The sequence below is a fragment of the Tursiops truncatus genome, chromosome 10 (assembly GCF_011762595.2).
Source record: "Tursiops truncatus isolate mTurTru1 chromosome 10, mTurTru1.mat.Y, whole genome shotgun sequence".
Taxonomy (NCBI): domain Eukaryota; kingdom Metazoa; phylum Chordata; class Mammalia; order Artiodactyla; family Delphinidae; genus Tursiops; species Tursiops truncatus.
The window spans coordinates 59,564,455-59,585,682 of record NC_047043.1 but is presented as its reverse complement, the minus strand read 5'-3'; the positions used below and the strand labels follow the sequence as shown (position 1 = coordinate 59,585,682).

The 21,228-nt window shown below is 42.7% G+C and overlaps 1 protein-coding gene across 1 annotated transcript; it reads left to right on the top strand.

The window, feature by feature from the left end:
- The first annotated feature begins 6,830 nt into the window (after window positions 1-6,830).
- MOBP (myelin associated oligodendrocyte basic protein) lies at window positions 6,831-7,599 on the top strand. Its single transcript, XM_019946988.2, is given in 3 exon segments — window positions 6,831-7,036; window positions 7,271-7,289; window positions 7,291-7,599. Coding segments are annotated over 3 exon segments (534 nt in total).
- The last annotated feature ends 13,629 nt before the right edge of the window (window positions 7,600-21,228 follow it).

The following is a 21,228-nucleotide window of genomic DNA, read 5'->3' as shown; positions in this document are numbered from 1 at the left end:
GGACAGTAGGGACTACCTGGAGGGTTATATTGAGAATTAAAAATGACAGATATAAAGCATCTGGAGCATAGTAGGTGCACAATAAATAGTGAGGGGAGGTTCTTGTTCTCCCTTTGGTTCCTCTCCTTCACTTCCTTTTTCTCCTTCTTCAAATACCTGCCTCACTTTCCCCTCCTCTGTAGTTTTGGAGTATATGGAGACATCTGGAAAGCCTAGAAGAAATTATACTTTACAGTTTCAAGTTCAGTCACTTTTCTTCTCCTCATTCTGATAGACAGTTTATAATGATATTTGCTTTGCAATTAGGTAGTATAGTTTGTGAAAACATCATGTAGTGTTTATAATGATTTGTTTTTAGCCACGAAAGTAAATAATGATGTCTTTACTTCATTAAGCATTTAATTAATGCTTAAATTAAATGTCATGTGAGATACATAAAAAGTGTGTCTGAAGAAGTCAGTAGAATTAGGTCAAATGAATTTGAATGAATTCTTAGTGAAAGGAAAATGGAGTTTATGAAGCAAGTTATTTGTATTTGGTAGTGCTAGGTTCTTCACCTACTTTATTTTATTTAATACTATCAAAACCCCTATGAGTTAAATGTTATTATTATTTTTTATTCCCCTGTTATGGACTGAATGCTTGTGTCTCCCAAAATTCATATGTTGAAATCTAATCCCCAGTGTGATGGTAGTTGGAGGTGGGACCTTTGGGAGGTGATTAGGTTATGAGGGTGGAGACCTCATGAATGGGATTAGTGCCCTTATTACAGAGACCCCAGAGAGCTCCCTCACTCATTCCATCATCTATGAACCAGGAAGTGGGCTCTCACCAGACACAGAATCTGCCAACACCTTCATCTGGGACTCCACAGCCTCCAGACTATAAGAAATAAATTTCTGTTATTCACAAACTGCCCAATTTATGGTATTTTTTATAGCACCCAAACTGAGGCAGACACCCTCTTTTAGGTGAGAAAACTGAGTATATTAATTCAGAATTGTATTTGACTGTTTGTAGCTGAAATAACAGTGGTTTAAACAGGGTGTAAGTTTGTTTCTCCTGTAAAACGTGGTCAGTGTTCAAGGATCCAGGCCTAGAACCTCTGTCATCAAGGATTCAGGCTCCTCCAGCTTTGTGCTCCACCAAGTGGCTTTATCTGCAAGGTTGAGCTATGATCCAAAAATAAATCGCTAGACTGTAGTTTGTGCCCAAGAATAAACTGCTAGATTGTAGCTTGTTCACATTCTTATCTTCCGTAGATAATTCCAAATTGTTTCTGGAAATACACAGTCTTTCAAAGCACACATGGAACATTTAAAAACGTTAACTGTGAAACATGAAGCTCAACCAATATCAGAGTCATTATCATACAGACCACTCTCTGACCAGAATGCCTTAAAATCAGAAGTCAATGTAATAAAAATAACTTCATACACTTGGAAATTTTACAACAGATTTTTAAAAGGAATTGATGAATCAAAGAAGAACTCATTCATATTTAAAATGAAGAGAAAATGAAAATTTTATGTTAATATTGTGGTATTCAGCTGAAGTCGTATGAAAAAGTTATAGTCATAAATGCATATGTGAGAAGAGTTTGTCTCAAGAATACGTAAAAAGCACAAGAACATAAGCCTAAAGAAAACTGAAAAGAAGAAATAATAAATGCACTCAGAAATTAATGGACTAGGAAAAAAAAGAACAAAGACAAGCAGGAAACCCAAAAGCTTGTTTTTGAAAAGAATTGTAAAGTGGATAAGTTCTGGCAAGATTAATCAAGAACATGAGAGAAGATGCAAATACATGATATAAACCATAAAGGGGGCTGCACGTATAAATTTATCACAGATTTTAAAAGCTATAGGAAAATGCTATGAGTGACATTATGTCTACATCTATAAAACTTTATTTAAAAAATGAATGATTTTTCCAAGTATATAATTTGAAAAGTATGTAAGGTATGGTCTGACTTTTTATTAACTATATATTTACATGTAAATATTCTCAAGGCAAAAAATACGTTCAAATATTTTTACGTGGTTAACTATGAGATAAGAATTTAGGAATTTTTATCATTTTCCTTCATCCAAGTTTTTAAATTCTCAACAGTGAATAAGGTCTTAAAACCTACTAAGGACTGGTGAGGGAGGGACAGAGGAAGCACCCATGGGTCACACTCCCCTCGCGACCCTGCCTGAGTTTACAGTGCAGCCCCCCCACTGTGAGCCTCTGTGCTCTGGCAGGAGGTGCTGGCCACCGCACTGTCCTGATGTCTCCACACGCCATCCTCTACCATTCCTTTCTTCAGGGAGCTGTTTCCCCAACTTTCAGTCTTTTTCACCCTGGGACATGGACCCATGCACTTCTGCAGCCTTATTCCCTCCTTGGACCCAACTCCAGTTCCCCAAAGTCCAGGCTGGTCCCATCGCCTGGACACCTGCTCCCTAGAGAGGAGGGCTGAGCACAGGGAACTCAGACCATGTTGAGCCTGGTCAGACGGCACCAGATGCTGGAGTCACAGGGACCTGGGTTCAAATCCCTGTTCGCCTCTTACTGGCTCTTTGAACTTGGTCATATTCCTTGCTTATCTCATCTTAAGTTTGTTGATGATAATGCCATATTAGAAAAATGAGGTAAAGTATATAAAAGAACCACCAGATAATAGGGCATCAGGAAATGTGAATTATTTCTTCTGCCGTTAGTTATTTGCCTGTAGTTACAACTAATTTACTAGGAAGCCTGGTATGGTGGGAAAGGATGGCTCGTGTGTACGTTGCTATGGCTCAGCATGTGGACCTTAGCATTTCTAAACTGGGGCATGGTGTGGGGCAGAGTTGGAGGGGAGTATATATAACCAATTACAATGTACCCCAAGCTAAACGCGGTACTTCTGCTACCACAGGCAATAGTAGCCAGAGCCTTTCCACTGACTGTTAACATTTTACTAAAGGAAGGGGGGAAATGCTATGTTAAAGCTGGGTGAATTTTCAGTTGGTTAATCTAGAAGAATGTCAGGGGTCCAGGGCAGAGAACCGCTTCTCCATTAGGAACACATGTGATGAGTAGCAAGCGGTTAGGCTGCTCCCTGCTGGACACGGTGGGCGAAGGCGGAGAGTAAGGAGAGTTGCCAGGGAATACTTTGAGAACTTTCCCCTGACGTGCTGGGGAAGAGATGGCTGGGAGGGGGTCTAGATAGGCATAGAGGGGGCCCAGGCATCTTGTCAGGTGGGTGGGAATTGAGAATTCAGTCAGAGCAGAAATTTAGAGTCACAGGAGACTTAAAATCTCCCTCTTACCCCATGCCGGTCATTCATAAAAATTTGGGGCAAGTGCTAGATTTTCTGTTATTTGTGATGAGTGCCTGAACAATCTGGGGAAAGATGACCCCAGAAGGCTGGAGGAATTAGGGATGTCTGAGTTGCCTGTGAAACTGAGTAACATCATCTCCATGTGCCGGGAGCCTAAAGAAATGACTCCTGCTGCTTAGTCCTGGAGTGTTTCATTTCATTATTTCCCACGGGAGCAGAAACTTGAGCTGGACTTTGCCACATGTGCAGGGTTTGGTAGGGCTTCAGCAGATCTTTAGGGTCGTAATTGCAATGAATCAGATCCTAAAAATCAATTTTAGTTTCTCATTGGTCTAAAAATGTTTGTTTGTACAAAGCGTTTTTTTGTTTGTTTGTTTTTTTTATATATATACTGCTGACCATCTCCTCCTCCTGCAAATTTGCAGATTTCTCTTCTAAGAGTCTGCTACTCCTCCCACCTCCCTGGCTGCCCCTGCTGCTCCTTCTTCCCTAGCTCTTCTTCCTGGAGCTTGAAGGTAGGCCCACTACTCCTCCTGGGAGCCTTCCCTGGCCTGGCTCCTCGCTCAGCTCACACCCAGTACATCCACTCCCAAGGTTGTGCCTCTTCCATGAGGTGAAGGACCCTCGAGCCGACAGCTCTAGCTCCTGAGTTTTGGATGCCCATTTCCACATGGATGTCATGAGCGCCTTAAATTCATGATATCCCAGACCAATGAGATGATCTCCCTCCCTCTCATCTATTCAGACTCCTGATCAGCTGATGGCATGACCACACTCCCAGTCACAAGGGCTAGATCCTTCGCAGTGATGGGTAGCTCCTGTGTTACCTCATCACCTGTGTCCTGGCACTGTCACCTCTCCCACACTGCCCTGAAGACCGGGTGGGCTCTCAGGTGGACTGCAATTCACCCTTCTGTATCTTTGCTTAGGAATCAACTGTTCCCAGTCCTCCACAAACCCTTATCTCTGCTGTCCAAATCTCAGGGCCAGATGTTTCTACCCATGTTTTACCTGCTTCCCCAGCCCAATGTATGGCCCCGCTCTTGTGGACTCTCCGTGCCATTGTCTCAGCACATTCTCATGTTCCACAGCATCCCTTCCTTGTATTGCACTTACTAACATTTATGCAACATTCCTCCATCTACAAGATGTCAGCAGGGTGTTTAGCTGATCCATCCCCTCAGTCTCCTCAGAGACTTGTACGTGTTTGGGGTCAATAGGTAGGTTTTGTGGCCATGAGTACACCATGGGCATCCTTGCCCATCTTCCCAGCTGGTGGATACTTTTCTTGAGGATGGGACTAAACATGATTCAGCTTTGCATCCCCTACAGAGCCTGAGCACTGTGTCTGGCACAACCTAACATATCATAAATGCTGAAGTGGATGCTTGAAGGTAACCCTATTAATAATTTAGTATTTATTATACCTTGAAGAACTCTAACATTAAAAGTTTTGGATAAAGCAGATGAGCCTATAAGAGAAACTGAGACAGAAGGGCTAGAGATGGAGGAGGGAATCTAGGAGAACATGGAGTGACAGGACAGGGAAGCATTTACATGGAGAGATCGAGCAAGAAGACGCTAGTCTGGCAGCATGGAGGTCTTTATGAGAAACACGTGTCTTTGGGAGGTAGTAACAGAAGCCAGATTGGAGTGCACTGAGGGGGAGGAGACGTGGAAATGGAGAAAGAGAGTGTTGATAACTTCTCAAGAACATTGTCTATAAAAGTGAGGAGTTATAGAGAGGAAAAGAGACATGAAAGTGAGATTCAGAGAGGATTCTCTTTCAAAATGGGATATTTATGAGTATGATTAAGAGCTTCTGAAGTAGGGAGGACTTTCTGAACTCAAATATAAAACCCTGAGTAAGAACTAGGAAACTTAATTACATAAAAATTAATTTTTTGCATGATAAAAGCAGGTGAAACATTGGGAAACAGGATTTGCAACATAACAGGTGTAACACCTAATATGGACTCTACAGACTGAGGTGCAAAAGGTTGTATTTTCTTCTCATAACTACACTCAACTTGCTCCTCAGCCCTCACTTCTATCTGTAGCAGAAGACAACCCTATCAAAAAACAAAAAAGTTACACAACATTATAAATCAACTATACTTCAATAAAAAACAATAGAAACCAACCAACCAACAAAAAATCAAAATATCCCCTCAGAATAACTTAGTTGTTTTTAATGTATTCATCCTTAAAACCCAGATCATCTTCTCTGTCTTCAAAGAATCTATCCCCTTTTCATGGTTTCCTTTATCTTTGTACATACTTCTGTTGGTCGATGTCACCGTGTCTTGTAATTGTATACTGCACGTCTGTGTGTACAACTTGACCTTGAGTTTGTTGAGGGGGGGACATTCTCAGTGGCCGGTATATGCACATTACCTGTGTATATTTGTAGACTCTTGTTGGTTAATAGTCATTTAATTACTCTGTGTGCTTCAGCGTTTTGGAGTGTTAGGTAGGACTATCTCTGCATGTGTCACGTTTCCACAAAGGATGTTGTAGTAATTAAGTTTTTGCCCCCCTTTCAGAATATTTCAAGAATCAAAACTCTCTAGTCTCTCCTCTTCCTCCTCTTACTTTTCCTTTTTAACTGAGGTAAACAGTAAAATGCACAAAAATTAAGTGTAGAGCTCACTGTATTTTTACATATGTATACACCTGTGCAGTCATCTCCCAGATCAAGATCCAGAACATTTTCCGCCCCCAGCAGGCTCCCTCCTGCCTCTTCTTAGTCAGACCCCACCTCTTCCAAATACAACTATGTTCTGATTTCTAGCACCATGTACTAGACTAGTTTTGCCTGTTTTTGAACCTCATATAAATTAAATCATATAGCGTGTATTCCTTTGTGTTTGGCTTCTTTTGTTCGACATTATGTTTGTGAGATTCAAACATGTTGACCTGTGTCTTACAGTCTGTTCTTTCTCATTCTGGTGTAGTATTTCATTGTATGAATAGAGATTATGCTTTCAATAACAAAGCTTTCTTGGTTTTTTAGAGAAACGGCCATTCCTAAATCTAGAATATTATTTTGCCATAGATGTGTTTGGCTTTGTAATATTTTTTCCTGTCCTAAGTGGGTGGCTAATAAATAAGGGAAAAAAGAGTCCATTTTCAGAAAACATGATTTAAAAATAAAAATTAACAAACTCTTCCCTTATATTGCCTAGGTACAAACTCTTAGGTGTAAGATAGGCTACAGGGATGTATTTGTACAACACGGGGAATATAGCCAATATTTTGTAATAGCTGTAAATGGAGTGTAACCTTTAAAAATTGTATGTAAATTTTAAAAAAAGAACAAACTCCTAATTGAGTTCATTTCCATAGAGCTGGGCAGGAAATTGACCTTCCAGATTCAGGATGGAGGATAGCCCTGAATGTTAACTTGGACCATGGGAGTAGCAGGGAGTGGGTTCCTTGAGTAGAAAGCTCCCTCACATGAATGTGCTGTTTTATGTCTCCCCACCTCCCCCCCCGGCATCACTGATTTCCAGTGAGATGAGTCAGAAAGTGGTTAAGGAGGGCCCCAGACTCTCCAAGAACCAGAAGTTCTCGGAGCACTTCAGCATACATTGCTGCCCGCCGTTCACCTTCCTCAACTCCAAACGCGAGATTGTGGACCGCAAGTATAGCATCTGTAAAAGTGGCTGCTTCTACCAGAAGAAAGAGGAGGACTGGATCTGCTGTGCCTGCCAGAAGACCAGGTGAGTGCTCTGCGCTGCCACCTGGCGCCTGGGCTGGGCGTTGGCCTCTGTCTCTCAGCTCTGAGTTCCCCCTTCCTGCTCTACTCTGCGATGCTGGGGCTGAGGCTCTGCAAACTGCGCTTCCCCCAATCCCCTGACAGTCGGCTCCCCCGTTAGGCTCAGGCATTGGAAGGTACTGGAGGGAGACTGGAAGGTGGGGCGGGGGGAGGAGCAGGGCTGCCTTCCTATTTCCAGCTCCTGTCAGCATCCCTTAAAGCAACAGAGGAGAGCCATTGCTCCAGCCTCCAGCTTCTTTTGGCCCTCTCAGCACCAGCCGCCGCGCAACGTCCCCTCAGAGGCCCAAGCGCCAGCCAGCTGCACCCCCCGCGGTGGTCAGAGCACCAGCCAAGCCACGGTCCCCTCCGAGGTCCGAACGTCAGCCACGCCCCCGCCCAGAAGTCCGACCTCCACCAGCCAAGCAGCGTTCCCCTCAGAAGGCCAAGAAGCAGCCGCGCAGCAGCCCCCAGAAAGGGCCAGGCACCAGCCGTGGGGGGTCCCCCAACAAAGCCTCTAGGTTCTGGTAACACCACCTCTTCCCTTTTGCTCCCCAGCCCTAAGGTTAGTAGCTGCTTCCTGTGTTTACTAACAATAGGTTATCTCAGTGGCCCTCCTTCAGCCTTACCAAACCTGTGTAATCAGTTCCCTGCATTAAATCCCCTTGTTTGAAACTCCTAGTGTGGCTTCTGTTTTCCACATAGCCACTGCTGGTACAATACTTCAGATGGCAGCACCAGTTGCTTCCTTTGTCTAGTAGGACTGGAAGTGATTAATTTATAAATTCAGAGTATGGACCACAGTAACAGATTGAATAAATGAGGTCCTCGATTCCTGTCCCTCAGAGAGAGAAGGAATGGTGGCTCTAAGGGGTATCTGTGTATGTGCAAAAGGAGAGGTTCAGCCAGTTCATCCACCCCTCCTCCCAACACACTTCATCTGATGTTAACTTCAGTGGCAAGATCGTTCATTCATTCATTCAACAATCTTGATTGCATATGTATAGAGTTCCACATACTATGCTGGGGGATGGGAACGTGGCCAGAACAAGCCAGGTTGTTTGTGATCCACCAGAACCAAACAAGAGAATAGTTAGTCACAGTGTAGGGTTAAACGCTCTAATACTCTCATAATCAGTATGTGCATTGGGCTATGGAAGCCTGGAGAATGATTCTGCCTGTCTGGGGCTTCGAAGAAGTTAGGTTAGAATAAGTAGAGGATAAAAGGGGATGATGCCTGTAGAGAGAATAAGTGAACCAAACAGCATATGTTCATCAGCTCCATCTTGGGAAGGTCAGCCTGTTTTTTTTTTTGTTTTTTTTAATAGACTTTACTTTTCAGAGCAGTTTTAGGTTCATATCATAGTTGAGCAGAAGGTAAAGAGACTTCCCTTATACTCTCTGTCCACACGCACGGCAGGCCAACTCTTTAGTCCTTTTAGTATTTGAAAATGAACCTGTTTTATAAGTTAACAATGGATATAAACTGTATTTGGGATTCTCATAAGTACTCTGATGCTCAGAACCTGCATAGCACATAATAGTGCATGCATGTCTCATGATGTTTACAGATTTAGTATGTAGAAGAATCAACTGGGGAGCATGTTAAAATGCTCCCAGAGAACCTAATTCCTTGGGTCACTTGTGAGGTTCTAGGGATCTGCACTGTCAACAAGCAACCAACCCACCCCCAGTGTAGATCAGGTGAGGTTAATTTGGGAAGGAAGTAACAGACTGGTGAGTGACTGGTAAGTCACTAAAACTGTAATAGGAAGTTGTGCATCAAGTTATCTGGTTGTTAATGTATGCCTTCCTGAGGGGCCTGAGTAATAAGGTCCTAGGACAGGTGAGCTTTGAAATATGGAAGTGGTTAGGAAATGTACAGAGCAGAGGAAATTAATTGTATATGAGGCATGACATCTATGGTGGTGGCTTCAAGCCCACAATCTCCAGTGAGCTATGTGATGGCTATTTGGGTGGCCGGGAGTTGAATGAACCAGGACATGGAAAGGAGATGGAAGACAATGAAAGCCAATTTCATCTGAGCCACAGATTTGTCTGGATTCAGCCTTGCTGAATTCACTTAAACTCAAGAGATATTTTAGTGTTGGTGTATTTTGACTCCCTCAGTTAACTATCCTCGGTGGGTATCAGGGAAGACACCTCTATAGTCTGTCACTGCCTCCTCAGCTGTCGTCCCTTCCCTGGGACCAAGGGACCTGACAGGCTCCATTCATAATGTCCCACGACATCACAGATGCACCATCTGAGCCCTTCCTACGATACTCATTCTCCCTTCTCAGGTTCCCCAAGGTCCTAAGGTAATGCATTAGAGACATTGCTTCGCCATGCTGTATGCGCTATGCATACATACTCTATTGACACTAAGTGACTGTCCTAAATCAAAGGGGTGGGAGGAAGATTAATGGGAAGAAATTCACTCTCAAGCAGAGCTACTAAATTACATGTGAAGAAAGGGTCAAAAAAGTTTTCCTGAAGCAGGCTTGCTTTCTGAAATGGTGCCATTCTTGAGGTCTGACCCTTTGAGGTCAAACAATTTTGACAAAGGACTTTTGTGTCCTTAGTAATTCCCTTGGATACATCTTTTCAAAAACCAGTGAATATTTAAATCTTAGGATCCAATAGGTATGATTCCTTGCATCCTGATTGAACATGCCAGCATTCTCATATTTGATGGAAAGAAACCATGGCATCTCCCTTTTAGTTTGTTTTACTCTCAGTTCTTCAAGGTTTTAGTATTTCACAGGTCATCCTGGCCTTTAGGGTTAAGACGTGTTTCCGGAGCTGAGACTCTTCTGGCTCCTTGGTGCTCTGCTTTCAGGAGCTAAGATCTGTGGTTTTCTGAAAACTTCTGTGGCTGCGGCTTTGAGTGACTAATTTGGGGCCAGTCACACATATGTGAGCAGTACTGTGTGTGCCTTTGATGTGTTCTTTCACAGCGTTGTCTTGTACAAACTGCGCCCTGCACACAAGAAGCCTGGAGGCCCAATCTATTTCCACATGTATTTTCAAGCCTGGTCATCGAGACCACGTGTACAGCACTGCACCAAACTCTGGGCAATCAGGGGGGATGATGTATGCCCCTGGTCCCGCTGCTCAGATGGTATTTATGAGTGGCCCATCTCTCAGTGATGCTGCTGTTCCCCTGAGTAACAACCCTGAGCTCGGGAGTTAGCCCACAGTCAGTGGTCGCACCTGTATATAGTTTTCGGTTTGTTCGCAATGACCAGGACTGCCAAAGGAAAATGCAATTATAAACATTTACATACTTGACCAGCTAGGATTTACTTCAGAAGAGCGCCAACCCATGAGCAATTACTGTGAGGGGTCCGAGAGTATGCGCTAACAGACCCAGGCTCCGGGGCCAGCTGCTAAGTTTCAGGCTCTTAGATAGAGGTAGTCTGCCTGCTTTTCAGGTCTGCACACCCAAACTTATTCCAGACACTTTCTATGTGACTTGTCCTCCTTTTGTCTTCCTGATGCCAAGAGGTACATTCTGCATTTTCACCTTCCAGAAAACCAGAGAGAACTCTCTTTCTTTGTGCAGGATTGGGTAAACTAGCCCTTCCACTTCCCTTGATTTTTCCATCTTGGTCTTCTTTATGAGTCCTTCCTTTTCTGGCAACACTTCACCTTGGGATCCTCTAGGGTTTTATTCTGAGCCCTCTCCTTGATTTTGCCTTCTGTTTTTTTTTTTTAATTATTTATTTTTAAAATTTTTATTAGAGTATACTTGATTTACAATGTTGCGTTTGTTTCTGCTGCACAGCAAAGTGAATCAGTTATACATATACATATATCCCCTCTTTTTTAGATTCTTTTCCCATATAGGCCATTACAGAGTCTCTTATGGTTTTATGGGTTTTTTTCAGTTGTAAATATATATACACATTTTTAATATTCTTTTCCATTATGGTTTATAACAGGATATTCAGTATAGTTCCCTGTGCTATACAGTAGGATCTTGTTGTTTATCCATTCTAAATGTAATAGTTTGCATCCACCAACCCCAACTCCCAGTCCCTCCCTCTCCCTTCCCCCCTCCGCCTTGGCAACCACAAGTCTATTCTCTATGTCTATGAGTCTGTTTATGTTTTGTAGATAGGTTCGTTTGTGCCGTATTTTAGATGCCACATTAAGTGATATCATATGATATTTGTATTTCCCTTTCTGACTTACTTCACTTAGTATGATACTCTCTAGTTGCATCCATGTTGCTGCAAATGGCATTATTTCATTCTTTTTTTATGGCTGAGTAGTATTCCATTGTATATATGCACCACATCTTCTTTATCCATTCATCTGTCGATGGGCATTTGGTTGTTTCCATGCTTTGGCTATTGTGAACAGTGCTGCTATGAACATAGGGGTGCATGTATCTTTCTGAAGTATAATTTTGTCCAGGTATATTCCCAGGGGTGGGATTGCTGGATCATATGGTAATTCTATTTTTAGTTTTCTGAGGAACCTCCATACTGTTTTCCATAGTGGCTGTACCAACTTAACATTCCCACCAACAGTGTAGGAGTGTTCCCTTTTCTCCACATCCTCTCCAGCATTTGTTATTTGTAGACTTTTCTTATGGTTTTAAACGTGACCGGCATGGTGATGACTTGTAAACCTTATTCCAGCCCTGGCATTAAACTCATATATGGGCTTGATTGCCCAGCAGATCAACGTGGATGTTATCAAACTCAACTCATCTCCACTTGACTTCTTTCCCATGAACACTCGCTCTTCCTCTTATCAGCAACCTCAGCAAATAACACCACAGCCCCTCTAATCAGCCCTACTGGAAACCTAAGCCCCACCCTGACTTCCAACCTCTTGAGATACACACACGCCTGCCAATTCTACTTTCTAGAATTTTTTTTGTTTTTTTACCATAACTTAAAGTACATTAAGAGCTGATGGGAAAGGGTGCAGAAGTGAGGGTGAGATTGGAAACAAAGGAGAGGGGATGGAGATCGTGGATAGAGTAAGAGAAGTAAGGCTCCTTCATAGTACGTGTGGAGGGACAGGCCACTGATGGGAACAGGAAAAGCCGTTTGGTTTTGCAAAATAGAGACCCATTAAATGGTCGTTAAGGGGACTTCCCTGGCAGTCCAGTGGTTAAGACTCTGTGCTTCCAGTGCAGGGGGTGTGGGTTCGATCCCTGGTTGGGGAACTAAGATCCCACATGCCTCGCAGCCAAAAAAATACATAAATAATAAAAAATTTGAAAACATTTAAAAAAGGATGAAGGCAAGTCATACCCCGAGGATGAAAGAGCTGGAGGTCTGAGAAGGTTAGGGTAGGTTTAGAACAGGCCATGAGGCTGCGCTGAAGGCTTGCTGAGCTCTGCCTGATGGAGCTGCATATGAACCATCTGTTCTTTCTAAGTTTATTCTCCAATGAGGGAAACAAATTGCCGTCTCTGAAATCACCAGTGGAATCATCCAACTCCACATCAACCGTCTGCTTTTCTTCCAGCTTGCTTTGTTAAGTGTGCCCACAGCAACTGTTCTTAAACTTCACCAGGTGCTTCTGGTACTCTGAGCCCTGGCTTTTCCTTCTCCATCCATCAGATTCCTTTTTTCTTCCCTGGTAGTTTGATTTAAAAAATGTTTCAAGTTATCATCATTTATTTATTAATTTAAATTATTTCCTTATGAATTATTCAATTTATTCAAAGTAAAAAACCAAATCGAAACAGTTTACCAATTTCTCTCCCCCTGCACCCCTGCCTCTCTTCTCTGTATCTATGAGCTTGTTTTTCATTTGTTTGTTTATTTAGATTCCAGATATAGAAGAGATCCTATGGTGTTTATCTTTCCCTGGCTTATGTTACTTAGCACAATGCCCTCGAGGTCCATTCATGTTGTTGCAGATGGCAAGGTTCCATTCTTTTTTATGGATGAATAATGGTTCGTTGTATGTATGTATATATATATATATATATATATATATATATATATATATATATCTCTCTCTCTCTCTCACAGTTTCTTTATTCACTTGTCCACTGATGGACACTTGTTTCCATATCTTGGCTATTATAAATAATGCTGAAATGAACATGAGGGTGCATATATCTTTTAAAGTTAATGTTTTCATTTTCTTTGCATAAATACACAGGAGTGGAATTGCTGGACCATATGGTAGTTCTATTTTTAATTTTTTGAGGAACCTCCATACTGTTTTTCACAGTGGCTGCACCAATTTACATTCCCCTCAACAGAGCACAAGGGTTTTCTTTTCTCTACATCCTCACCAACACTTACTATTTCTTGTCTTTCTGATAATAGACATTTTAACAGGTGTGAGGTGATATCTCATTGTGGTTTTGATTTGCATTTCCCTGATGATTAGTGATGTTGAGCATCTTTTCATGTACCAGTTGACCATATGTGTCTTCTTTGGAAAAATGGCTATTCAGACTCGTTCTTTCTTCACTTTCCTCCCTCTCCAAATTAGAAACCATGGCCCAACATTTTAATCTCTCTCAAAAATACCTTACATTCCCCTACCCTTTGAATATCTATCTCATATTCTTGGGAAAACCTCCAGGCTTGTATGAAGCCAACCATCTGCCTTCACCCTGTCTGTTTCCAGGCAGTTTTGAGCATTACTGGGAAAAAACACACAGCAGGGCAGTAGTAGTTGGGTGGAAAGCAGGATTACGGTGATTATATCACTAAGCACTGTTTTCTTTTGGGAAGCCATAGTTCAGTTACCTGCATTCGGATAAAGGAGAAAGCCACAGACCATGACACAAAAAGTGTCATGTATGTTTGTGTAATACACAAGGCACATACACACACACACACACGCACGCATACATATATCAGGTTTACATGCATGCAGTAGAATTCAACATTTTCAGCAAACAGTTCTATGCACAGAGTCATGTAACCACCACCGCAATCAAAATATAGAATACTTTCATCAACTTCCAAATTTCCCTCATACTTCCCCTTTGAAGTCAGTCCCCAAGCTCCTGACAACCACTGATCTGTTTTCTGTCCCTATAGTTTTGTCTTGTCTAGAATGTCACATAAATGGAATCATACAGTATGTACCCTTTTGAGTCTGGCTTCTTTCACTTAGCATAATGCATTTGAGATCGAACCATGTTGTTGTTGCATGAATCAGTAGTTCTTTCACTTTTATTGCTGAGTAGTATTCCACTGTATGTACGAACCTATCAGAATTTTCCATTCACGAGTTGAAGGATATTTAGGTTGTTTCCAGTTTTTGGTAATTATGAATAAAGCTTCTGTAAACATTCATGTGAGTGTAAGTTTGCTTTTCTTTGAGTAAATAACTAGAACTGGTATTGCTGGGACATATGGAAGGTGTATGTTTAAATAAATATAAAACTGCTAAGTTGTTTTCCAAAGTGGTTGCACTACTAGCAAAGTGGTTGTATTCCTACTAGCAAAGTAGGATGCTCTGAATTCTTGTCAGCATTTGGTACTGTCAGCTTTAAAAATTTTACCCATTCTAATATTGTGTGTTGTGGTACCTCACTGTATTTTTAATTTTGTTTTTTTCTATTGACTAATGATGTTCTTTTAATGAGCTTATATATCATCCACCAAAGACATTTATTGGTGAAGTGTGTGCTCAATCTTTTGCCCACTTAAAAAAGTGGGTTATTTAATTATTATTGTGTTTTGAGAGTTTAAAAATATATATCTGGATATAAGTCCTTTATCAAATACATGTTTTGCAAGTATTTTCTCCCAGCCTGTGGTTTGCTTTCTCATTTTCTTAATAGTGTCTTGTGAAGAACCAAAGTGTTAAACTTTGGCAAAGTTCAATTTATCAATTTTTTCTTTTATATATCATGTTTTTTTGTATTGTATGTGTGCTTTTTGGATTGTATGGAAGAGTTCTTTGCCTAACCCAAGATCACAAAGATTTTCTCCTGGAAATTTAAAATTTTAAGTTTCACATTTATGTTATCTATTTTGAGTTAATTTTTTGGTAAATGGTGTGAGATATGGATTGAGGTTCCATTATTTTTTGCATATGGATATCTAATAGTTCCAGCACAACTTGTTGAAAAGATTCTCCACTGAATTACTTTTGCAATTTTGTCAAAAATCAGTTGACCATAATGAGTGAGTTTATTTCTGGACTTTCTATTCTGTTTCACTAATTTATATATCTTTTCTTTCATCAACTTGATTACTATAGCCTTACAGTAAGTGTTAAAATCAGTTTAGTGTAAATTCTCCAACACAGTTTTTTATTTTTGAAATTGTCTTTGGCTATTCTAGTTCCTCCACTTTTCCATAGAAATTTTAGTGTCAGTGTGTGAATTTCGACAATATATCCTGGTGGGATTGAATGGGATTATGTCAAGTTTATAAGTCAGCATGGGGAGAACTGTACATGCTATATCTCCCCATTCATTTAGGTCCTTTTTGTTTTGAAGTTTTCAGCATACAGATCACATACATATTTTGTTTGCTTTATACTTAAGTATTTCATGCTTTTAGGTACTATTAAAAATAGTACTTTTTCAATTTCAGTTGTTCACTGCCAATATATAAAAACATTGATCATGTACCCTGTGATCTTGCTAAAGTCACTTATTCTAGCTTTTTTGGGGGGTAGACTCTGGGATTTTCTACACTGACAATCATGTTGTCTGTAAATAGAGACAGTTTTATTTTTTCATTTCTGATCTGCATGTCTAGTTTTTGTATATGGTTTAAACTGCTATTTCACTTAGAACATTTTCTTTTTAGAAAAATATTTTAACAACATTAAGTCCTCGCCAAATTGGCTTTTTGAATCATTAAAAGGAGTTACAGCGGCTTCCCTGGTGGTCCAGTGGTTAAGATTCGAGCTTCCACAGCAGGGGGCACGGACTCGATCCCTGGTCAGGGAACTAAGATCCCATATGCTGTGCGGTGCAGCCAAAATATATTTAAAAAAAAAAAAAAAGAAAGAAAGAAAGACAAAAAGGAAACAAAAGCAATATTTACTGTACATAAAAACAGAAGATATTTTAAAGAATATCTTTCCTAGGCTCAGGCCGGAAAAAAAAAAATTATCATGTTATTTTGGCCAGATAGTTCCAGGATTGAGAAGTTTCCAGAATTGAGATTTTAAGGCTGAGTTTAGCAGAAGAGTAATAACCGCAAAGGTAGTCTATAAATTTATAATTCTATTAACTGAGCATGGAGAAAGAGCACATCACTTAGCAACGCTGGGGATTTTTATGTTTCTCTTTGTAAACCAGATTGAAAAAGAGGACCAAGCCGACCCCTCGGAAGAAGTGATGGAGGAGTTTCAAGTGAATGGACGGCCTCAGCTCCCGGACTCACTGCTTCTCAACCCACGTGCCCCGGGACAGGTTATCTGGCTTTGAATATGATGCAGGGGCACACACCTGCTGATGCAGCCACAGCCGATGCCCATAGTCCCCATGGCGCGGGGGCCACCGGGCAGCCTGCCTGGAGGTGAGAGGGGACACGTCTGTGTGTTATACTCCAGGCGGTGGGTCCCAGCAGCAGCCCTCAGGCTCCAGAGCTCTTTTGGTCTCAGCTATAGACCTTTCTCCCCCAGGATGTGCACAGGCCTCCAGGATCTTTGGCTCAGGATGGCCCCAGTGCCAGCCCACGTGTTGTCTTCCAACCTCTAGTCCCCTCCATCCCGCATCCTGTTGCCTAGTCTGACTTTTAACCTTTGACCTCTTTCTTTGTAATTAATCCTCTACCTGGGTTCCTCTCTCCCCCTGTGTCCTTTGGTTTCCATTTGACCTCCTTAATCAGTCCTCTGTACTAGCTCACAGTCTGAGGCACAGCTGGCTTTGGGGAAGATCCAAGTTCTTTTGTAATACGATATTAGGCTACCAAATGGTCCAGAGATGCAAGGAGATTCCCAGGGAGGGTACGAGCTGTCTAACTCCACATGTCAGAGGCAGTCGATGTGCTGTGTCAGGAGCTGAGAGGAAAGTCATGAGGAAGGAGCTCTCTCCCACTCCCAGGCCCCTGTCTCCAGCCTCACACAGGGATTTGTGAGTGTCTCCAACTGATCCTTACCCTGGTGAGAGCAAACCCTCTTACCAACCCATCTGGACAGTCTCAACTCCAGAACTAATTGCTTTGCAAAATGTGTAACCTTGGGTGAGTAATCTGGGCTCACGCACAATGCCCTGCCCACTTCCCCTCTCCTGAGGGCTCCTGGAGACAAGGCTGCAAAGATGGCCCCTGTGTCCCACCCTCCCCAGCTCAAGACACAGGCAATGGCCCCAGAGCACTTACAGAGAACCAGAGGGCTGCTCTGAGAGTTGCTGTTTACAGGCCATAGAGCCCCAAATTCCTGAGAAGGGCCGAGGCCTGGTTCCCCTCCCCCTCCCCACTCTCCCTGGCTCAGCCCCTTTACATACTGTAGAGGAATCAGGAAAACTAGGAGAGGAACTTGGCCTTGGGGAGAGGATAACTAGGTCAAGGAAGGAGCGAGTTAGGCCAGTTAAGCCGTCCAAGACTTCCCTCCCTGCGTCTGAGTACATTCTGTGGTGGTGGGGTCTGAAGCCAATTATAATGGACCAGGGTTGGGGGTTGACTTCTCATCTCTTCTTTTTTTTTTTTTTTTTTTTTGTGGTACGCGGGCCTCTCACTGCTGTGGCCTCTCCCGTTGCGGAGCACAGGCTCTGGATGCGCAGGCTCAGCGGCCATGGCTCACGGGCCCAGCTGCTCCGCAGCATGTGGGATCTTCCCGGACCGGGGCACGAACCTGTGTCCCCTGCATCGGCAGGCGGACTCTTAACCACTGCGCCACCAGGGAAGCCCTCATCTCTTCTTTTTGATTTGCTCCCACTATCTACAGTCCCAGGCTCTGGAAAAGGACTTTGATCTTGAGTATGGGCTCTCGATCAGGGTCACAGGAACTAACCCTCCACTCCACTCTGGTTCTACCACACCCCCTATACACACATACATGCTGGGGGTCATTGCCCCCAGGTTAGACAGAGGACCCATAGATCACCTGTGTTCCTGTGGATTGGGGTGCGTGTGTGTGTGTGTGTGTGTGTGTGTGTGTTTGGGAACTTGGCTTTGGGAGAATATCTTTGGGCTCATTTTGTCTCCCAGGCACAAATACTGGAGAGCCCCTCCAAGTCCAGGACCCTGACCACTGAAGCTGATCATGAGAAGACTGAACTCTAACACACTCCCTTCAGGGGCTGACCTTGACTTTGGGTTCCACTGTGTAGCCAGCAGTGGCCTCGTAGGAGCCCCTCTTGGGCTACTTTCCCTATCCAGCTCAGAGTTGAGGGATCAAAGGAGAGGGGTGAGGGGATCCGTCTCTCTTCAGGCTCCAGCGGGGTCCATTCCAGAGCTCTTCCAGCTTGTTTTAAGCTGGCTGATTTGCTTATTGGCTTCTAAAGTTGGATTTGAAGGGCGGAGGAGGCGGGCAACAGACCCTCCTCCACTCCTCCAACACTTCTACTCAGGAGGCCCGTGGAGGGGAGGTGGAGCCAGGCCCCAACCCAAAAGGGTACAAAGCTCATTGTTCTTCCAGACTTGGTCCACTTCACTTGTGGCTCAGAAGCCCTTTCCCTACCCAGCAAGAGCACACTCTCTTGCCTCTTTCTGGTCTCTCCTTTTGTACATGTAAACGATATGTTGTCATATCTATTCAGTGCTTGTGCCAACCTCAGGGCTCCGTTCTTGCTGTTTATTCTACCTGTGACATTCTGGCCCAAGATCTTTGTACTCGTGCCTTCAGCTCAAATATCATTTCAGAGAGGCTTTCTTTGGAACTCAGTGTGGTTTCCATAGTTACTCTCTATCCCATCACTCTAGCACTTATCACCTTATGGAATTATCTTGTTCATATGTTTCATTGTTTATGGCTTGGGTCCCCATCTCCTCCTAATGTAAACTCTACAGTTGCCAATACCTGTTTACTGCCACATTCTAAGTTCCCAGCACTAGTCAGAACTCAATAAATGCTTGTTGACTGAATGGATGTTTGTTTGTTATTTTTTAAATAGGAATAATTTTCCAAAAGTTTAGATACTTTTGAGAAGTCAAAGGTGTCTATTGTGTTTAGCAACAAGGAATCTCGTAGGGCGACGACCTTGAAGGGCGACCTTGTAGGGCATCCTCCCTGGGAGTCAATGGGAGGTGAGGAGAGGAATTCGTGTAGATGCAACTCCCTCAACTAAGCTCGACCATGAAGGAAGGCAGAGGATGGGGCAATAGCTGGAATGCTCCATGAACCCAGTTGATACTTGGGCCTGTTGAATGCTACTGGGAAAGAGGCAGTGGAGTGGGTGTAAGAGGCGGAGGAGGAGATAACTGATGGAGTCAGGGACTGAGGAGGTTGGCGGGAGGGATCTGGGACACAGGTAAGGAGATCAGGCATGGAACAGGGGTTCCTTCTCATTGGAAAACAGGGAAGGAGGAAAGGAGAGCACAGATTCTTGTGGGTTTGCAGGAGCCTGAGGCAGTTCCTGCCTGTGGCTTTGATTTTCTTTTGAAGTAGGAGGTGAAGTGGCCTGTTCATAAATGGGAGTGGCAGTGGTGGCGGTGCGGCAGGGGTCAGAGATATGAGGACAGTGGAGAGGGTTATAAAGAAACCAATTTATCTAAGGTCTTTGAAATCTTCTTAAAAAAACCTGTCTCCAGATGACTTTCATTAATTAATTAATTAATTTACGGCTCAAGGCAATATTGTGCCACTAAGTCGTTGCCTACAACTTCACATTTAAATGTAAATCTAAGATCTAAATCTGAGACCCACATAGTCTCAGATGGAAGATGTAAGAGTTGGAGGAAAAAAAGGCAGAGTCTAATCTTCCCAAGGAATACAGAATCATGCGGAAGCTTTCACTGTGGGAAGCTGCAAAAATGCTGACAGATCACAGCGAGATGGGGCTGTGCTGTGAGAAAGTAATTTGCTGAGCGTCCATCTGGGCATGCTGTTCGTTCTAACACCAGAGAAATGTGGAAAGTCATTCTCCCAGGAGAGCGTCTTGCCTGACTCCATAGCACATGTCTCGGCCCCATTAATAACATCACTAACAGGTACTTACTATCTCTGCTGAAATAAAATGAAGTGTTTTTAACAGACAAAGATGATGCTGTTGACCCAATAGTAGGGTGTATATTTGCAATTTGGAGGGATTTTGCATACTCACTCTTCTTATTTGTAACACAGGTACACACTTGCAAGAATGCTGGTTAAGAATACTGATAAAAATTTCTTTCTATTGAGTATCAACTGTTATCTATCTCATACCACATAGTGTTTTATGTTTGTAAATGGAAGAAGTTGGTTATGGCCTCCGTGGCCATTGAAACCATGACCTTGACCTTATTGCTACTGTGTTGTGACCTAGAAGTTGCCAAACTGAGGTTGGTGGAGCCCTGGGGCACTCGGAGATGCCACCTTATGAGATGAGACGGATGTGGAGCTGACAGGCTACCTCCATGTCAACTAAGGCAGCTTTCAGGGTCTATGTTGACTTCTAATTTTATATAGATAAAGGGTCCCACTGGGGTAAAGGAGCCCAACAAAATCCACTTTCACGGCTGAGAGCAAAAATTTTGGGGTGTGTGTGCCATGTGGCTTATGGGATCTCAGTTCCCTGACCAGGGGATTGAACCCGTGCCCTGGCAGTGAAAGTGCCAAGTCCTAACCACTGGACCACCAGGGAATGCCCAAACATGGAGAGAATACTTATGTTAGTAATTTTCTAAGTGATTTCTTGAAGAGTGTATTCTTTGGCATCACATTGCAGGTTTGGGTTTAGTTGATGGGTATTTCAGTGACTACTTATTTCCTCTTAGGCAACAGTTCACCTACCACCAAGCTGAGTGTTTTGACTTTTGATCAAGGTTTATGCAAAGTATGGATGAGCAAAAGAACATAGATTAGCAAACAGTCATGATAATTATTCCTACACTTTTCCTTTTAAGCAAATTTATGAAAAAGTGTTATATTCAGCATATATTATATTAAAACCCATCTCTGTCGCGCAAGCTACGTTAACTGTATAAACTACGTTAGTACATAAAACAGGTTTGAGGAGAGTGGAGAAAGTGAGAGACATCAGCTCAAGTGGTGGTCATACTTTATAGTAAATCAAATACCTATCAGATTTGAGTCATTTGGTTCAAAAAGATCTCTTAA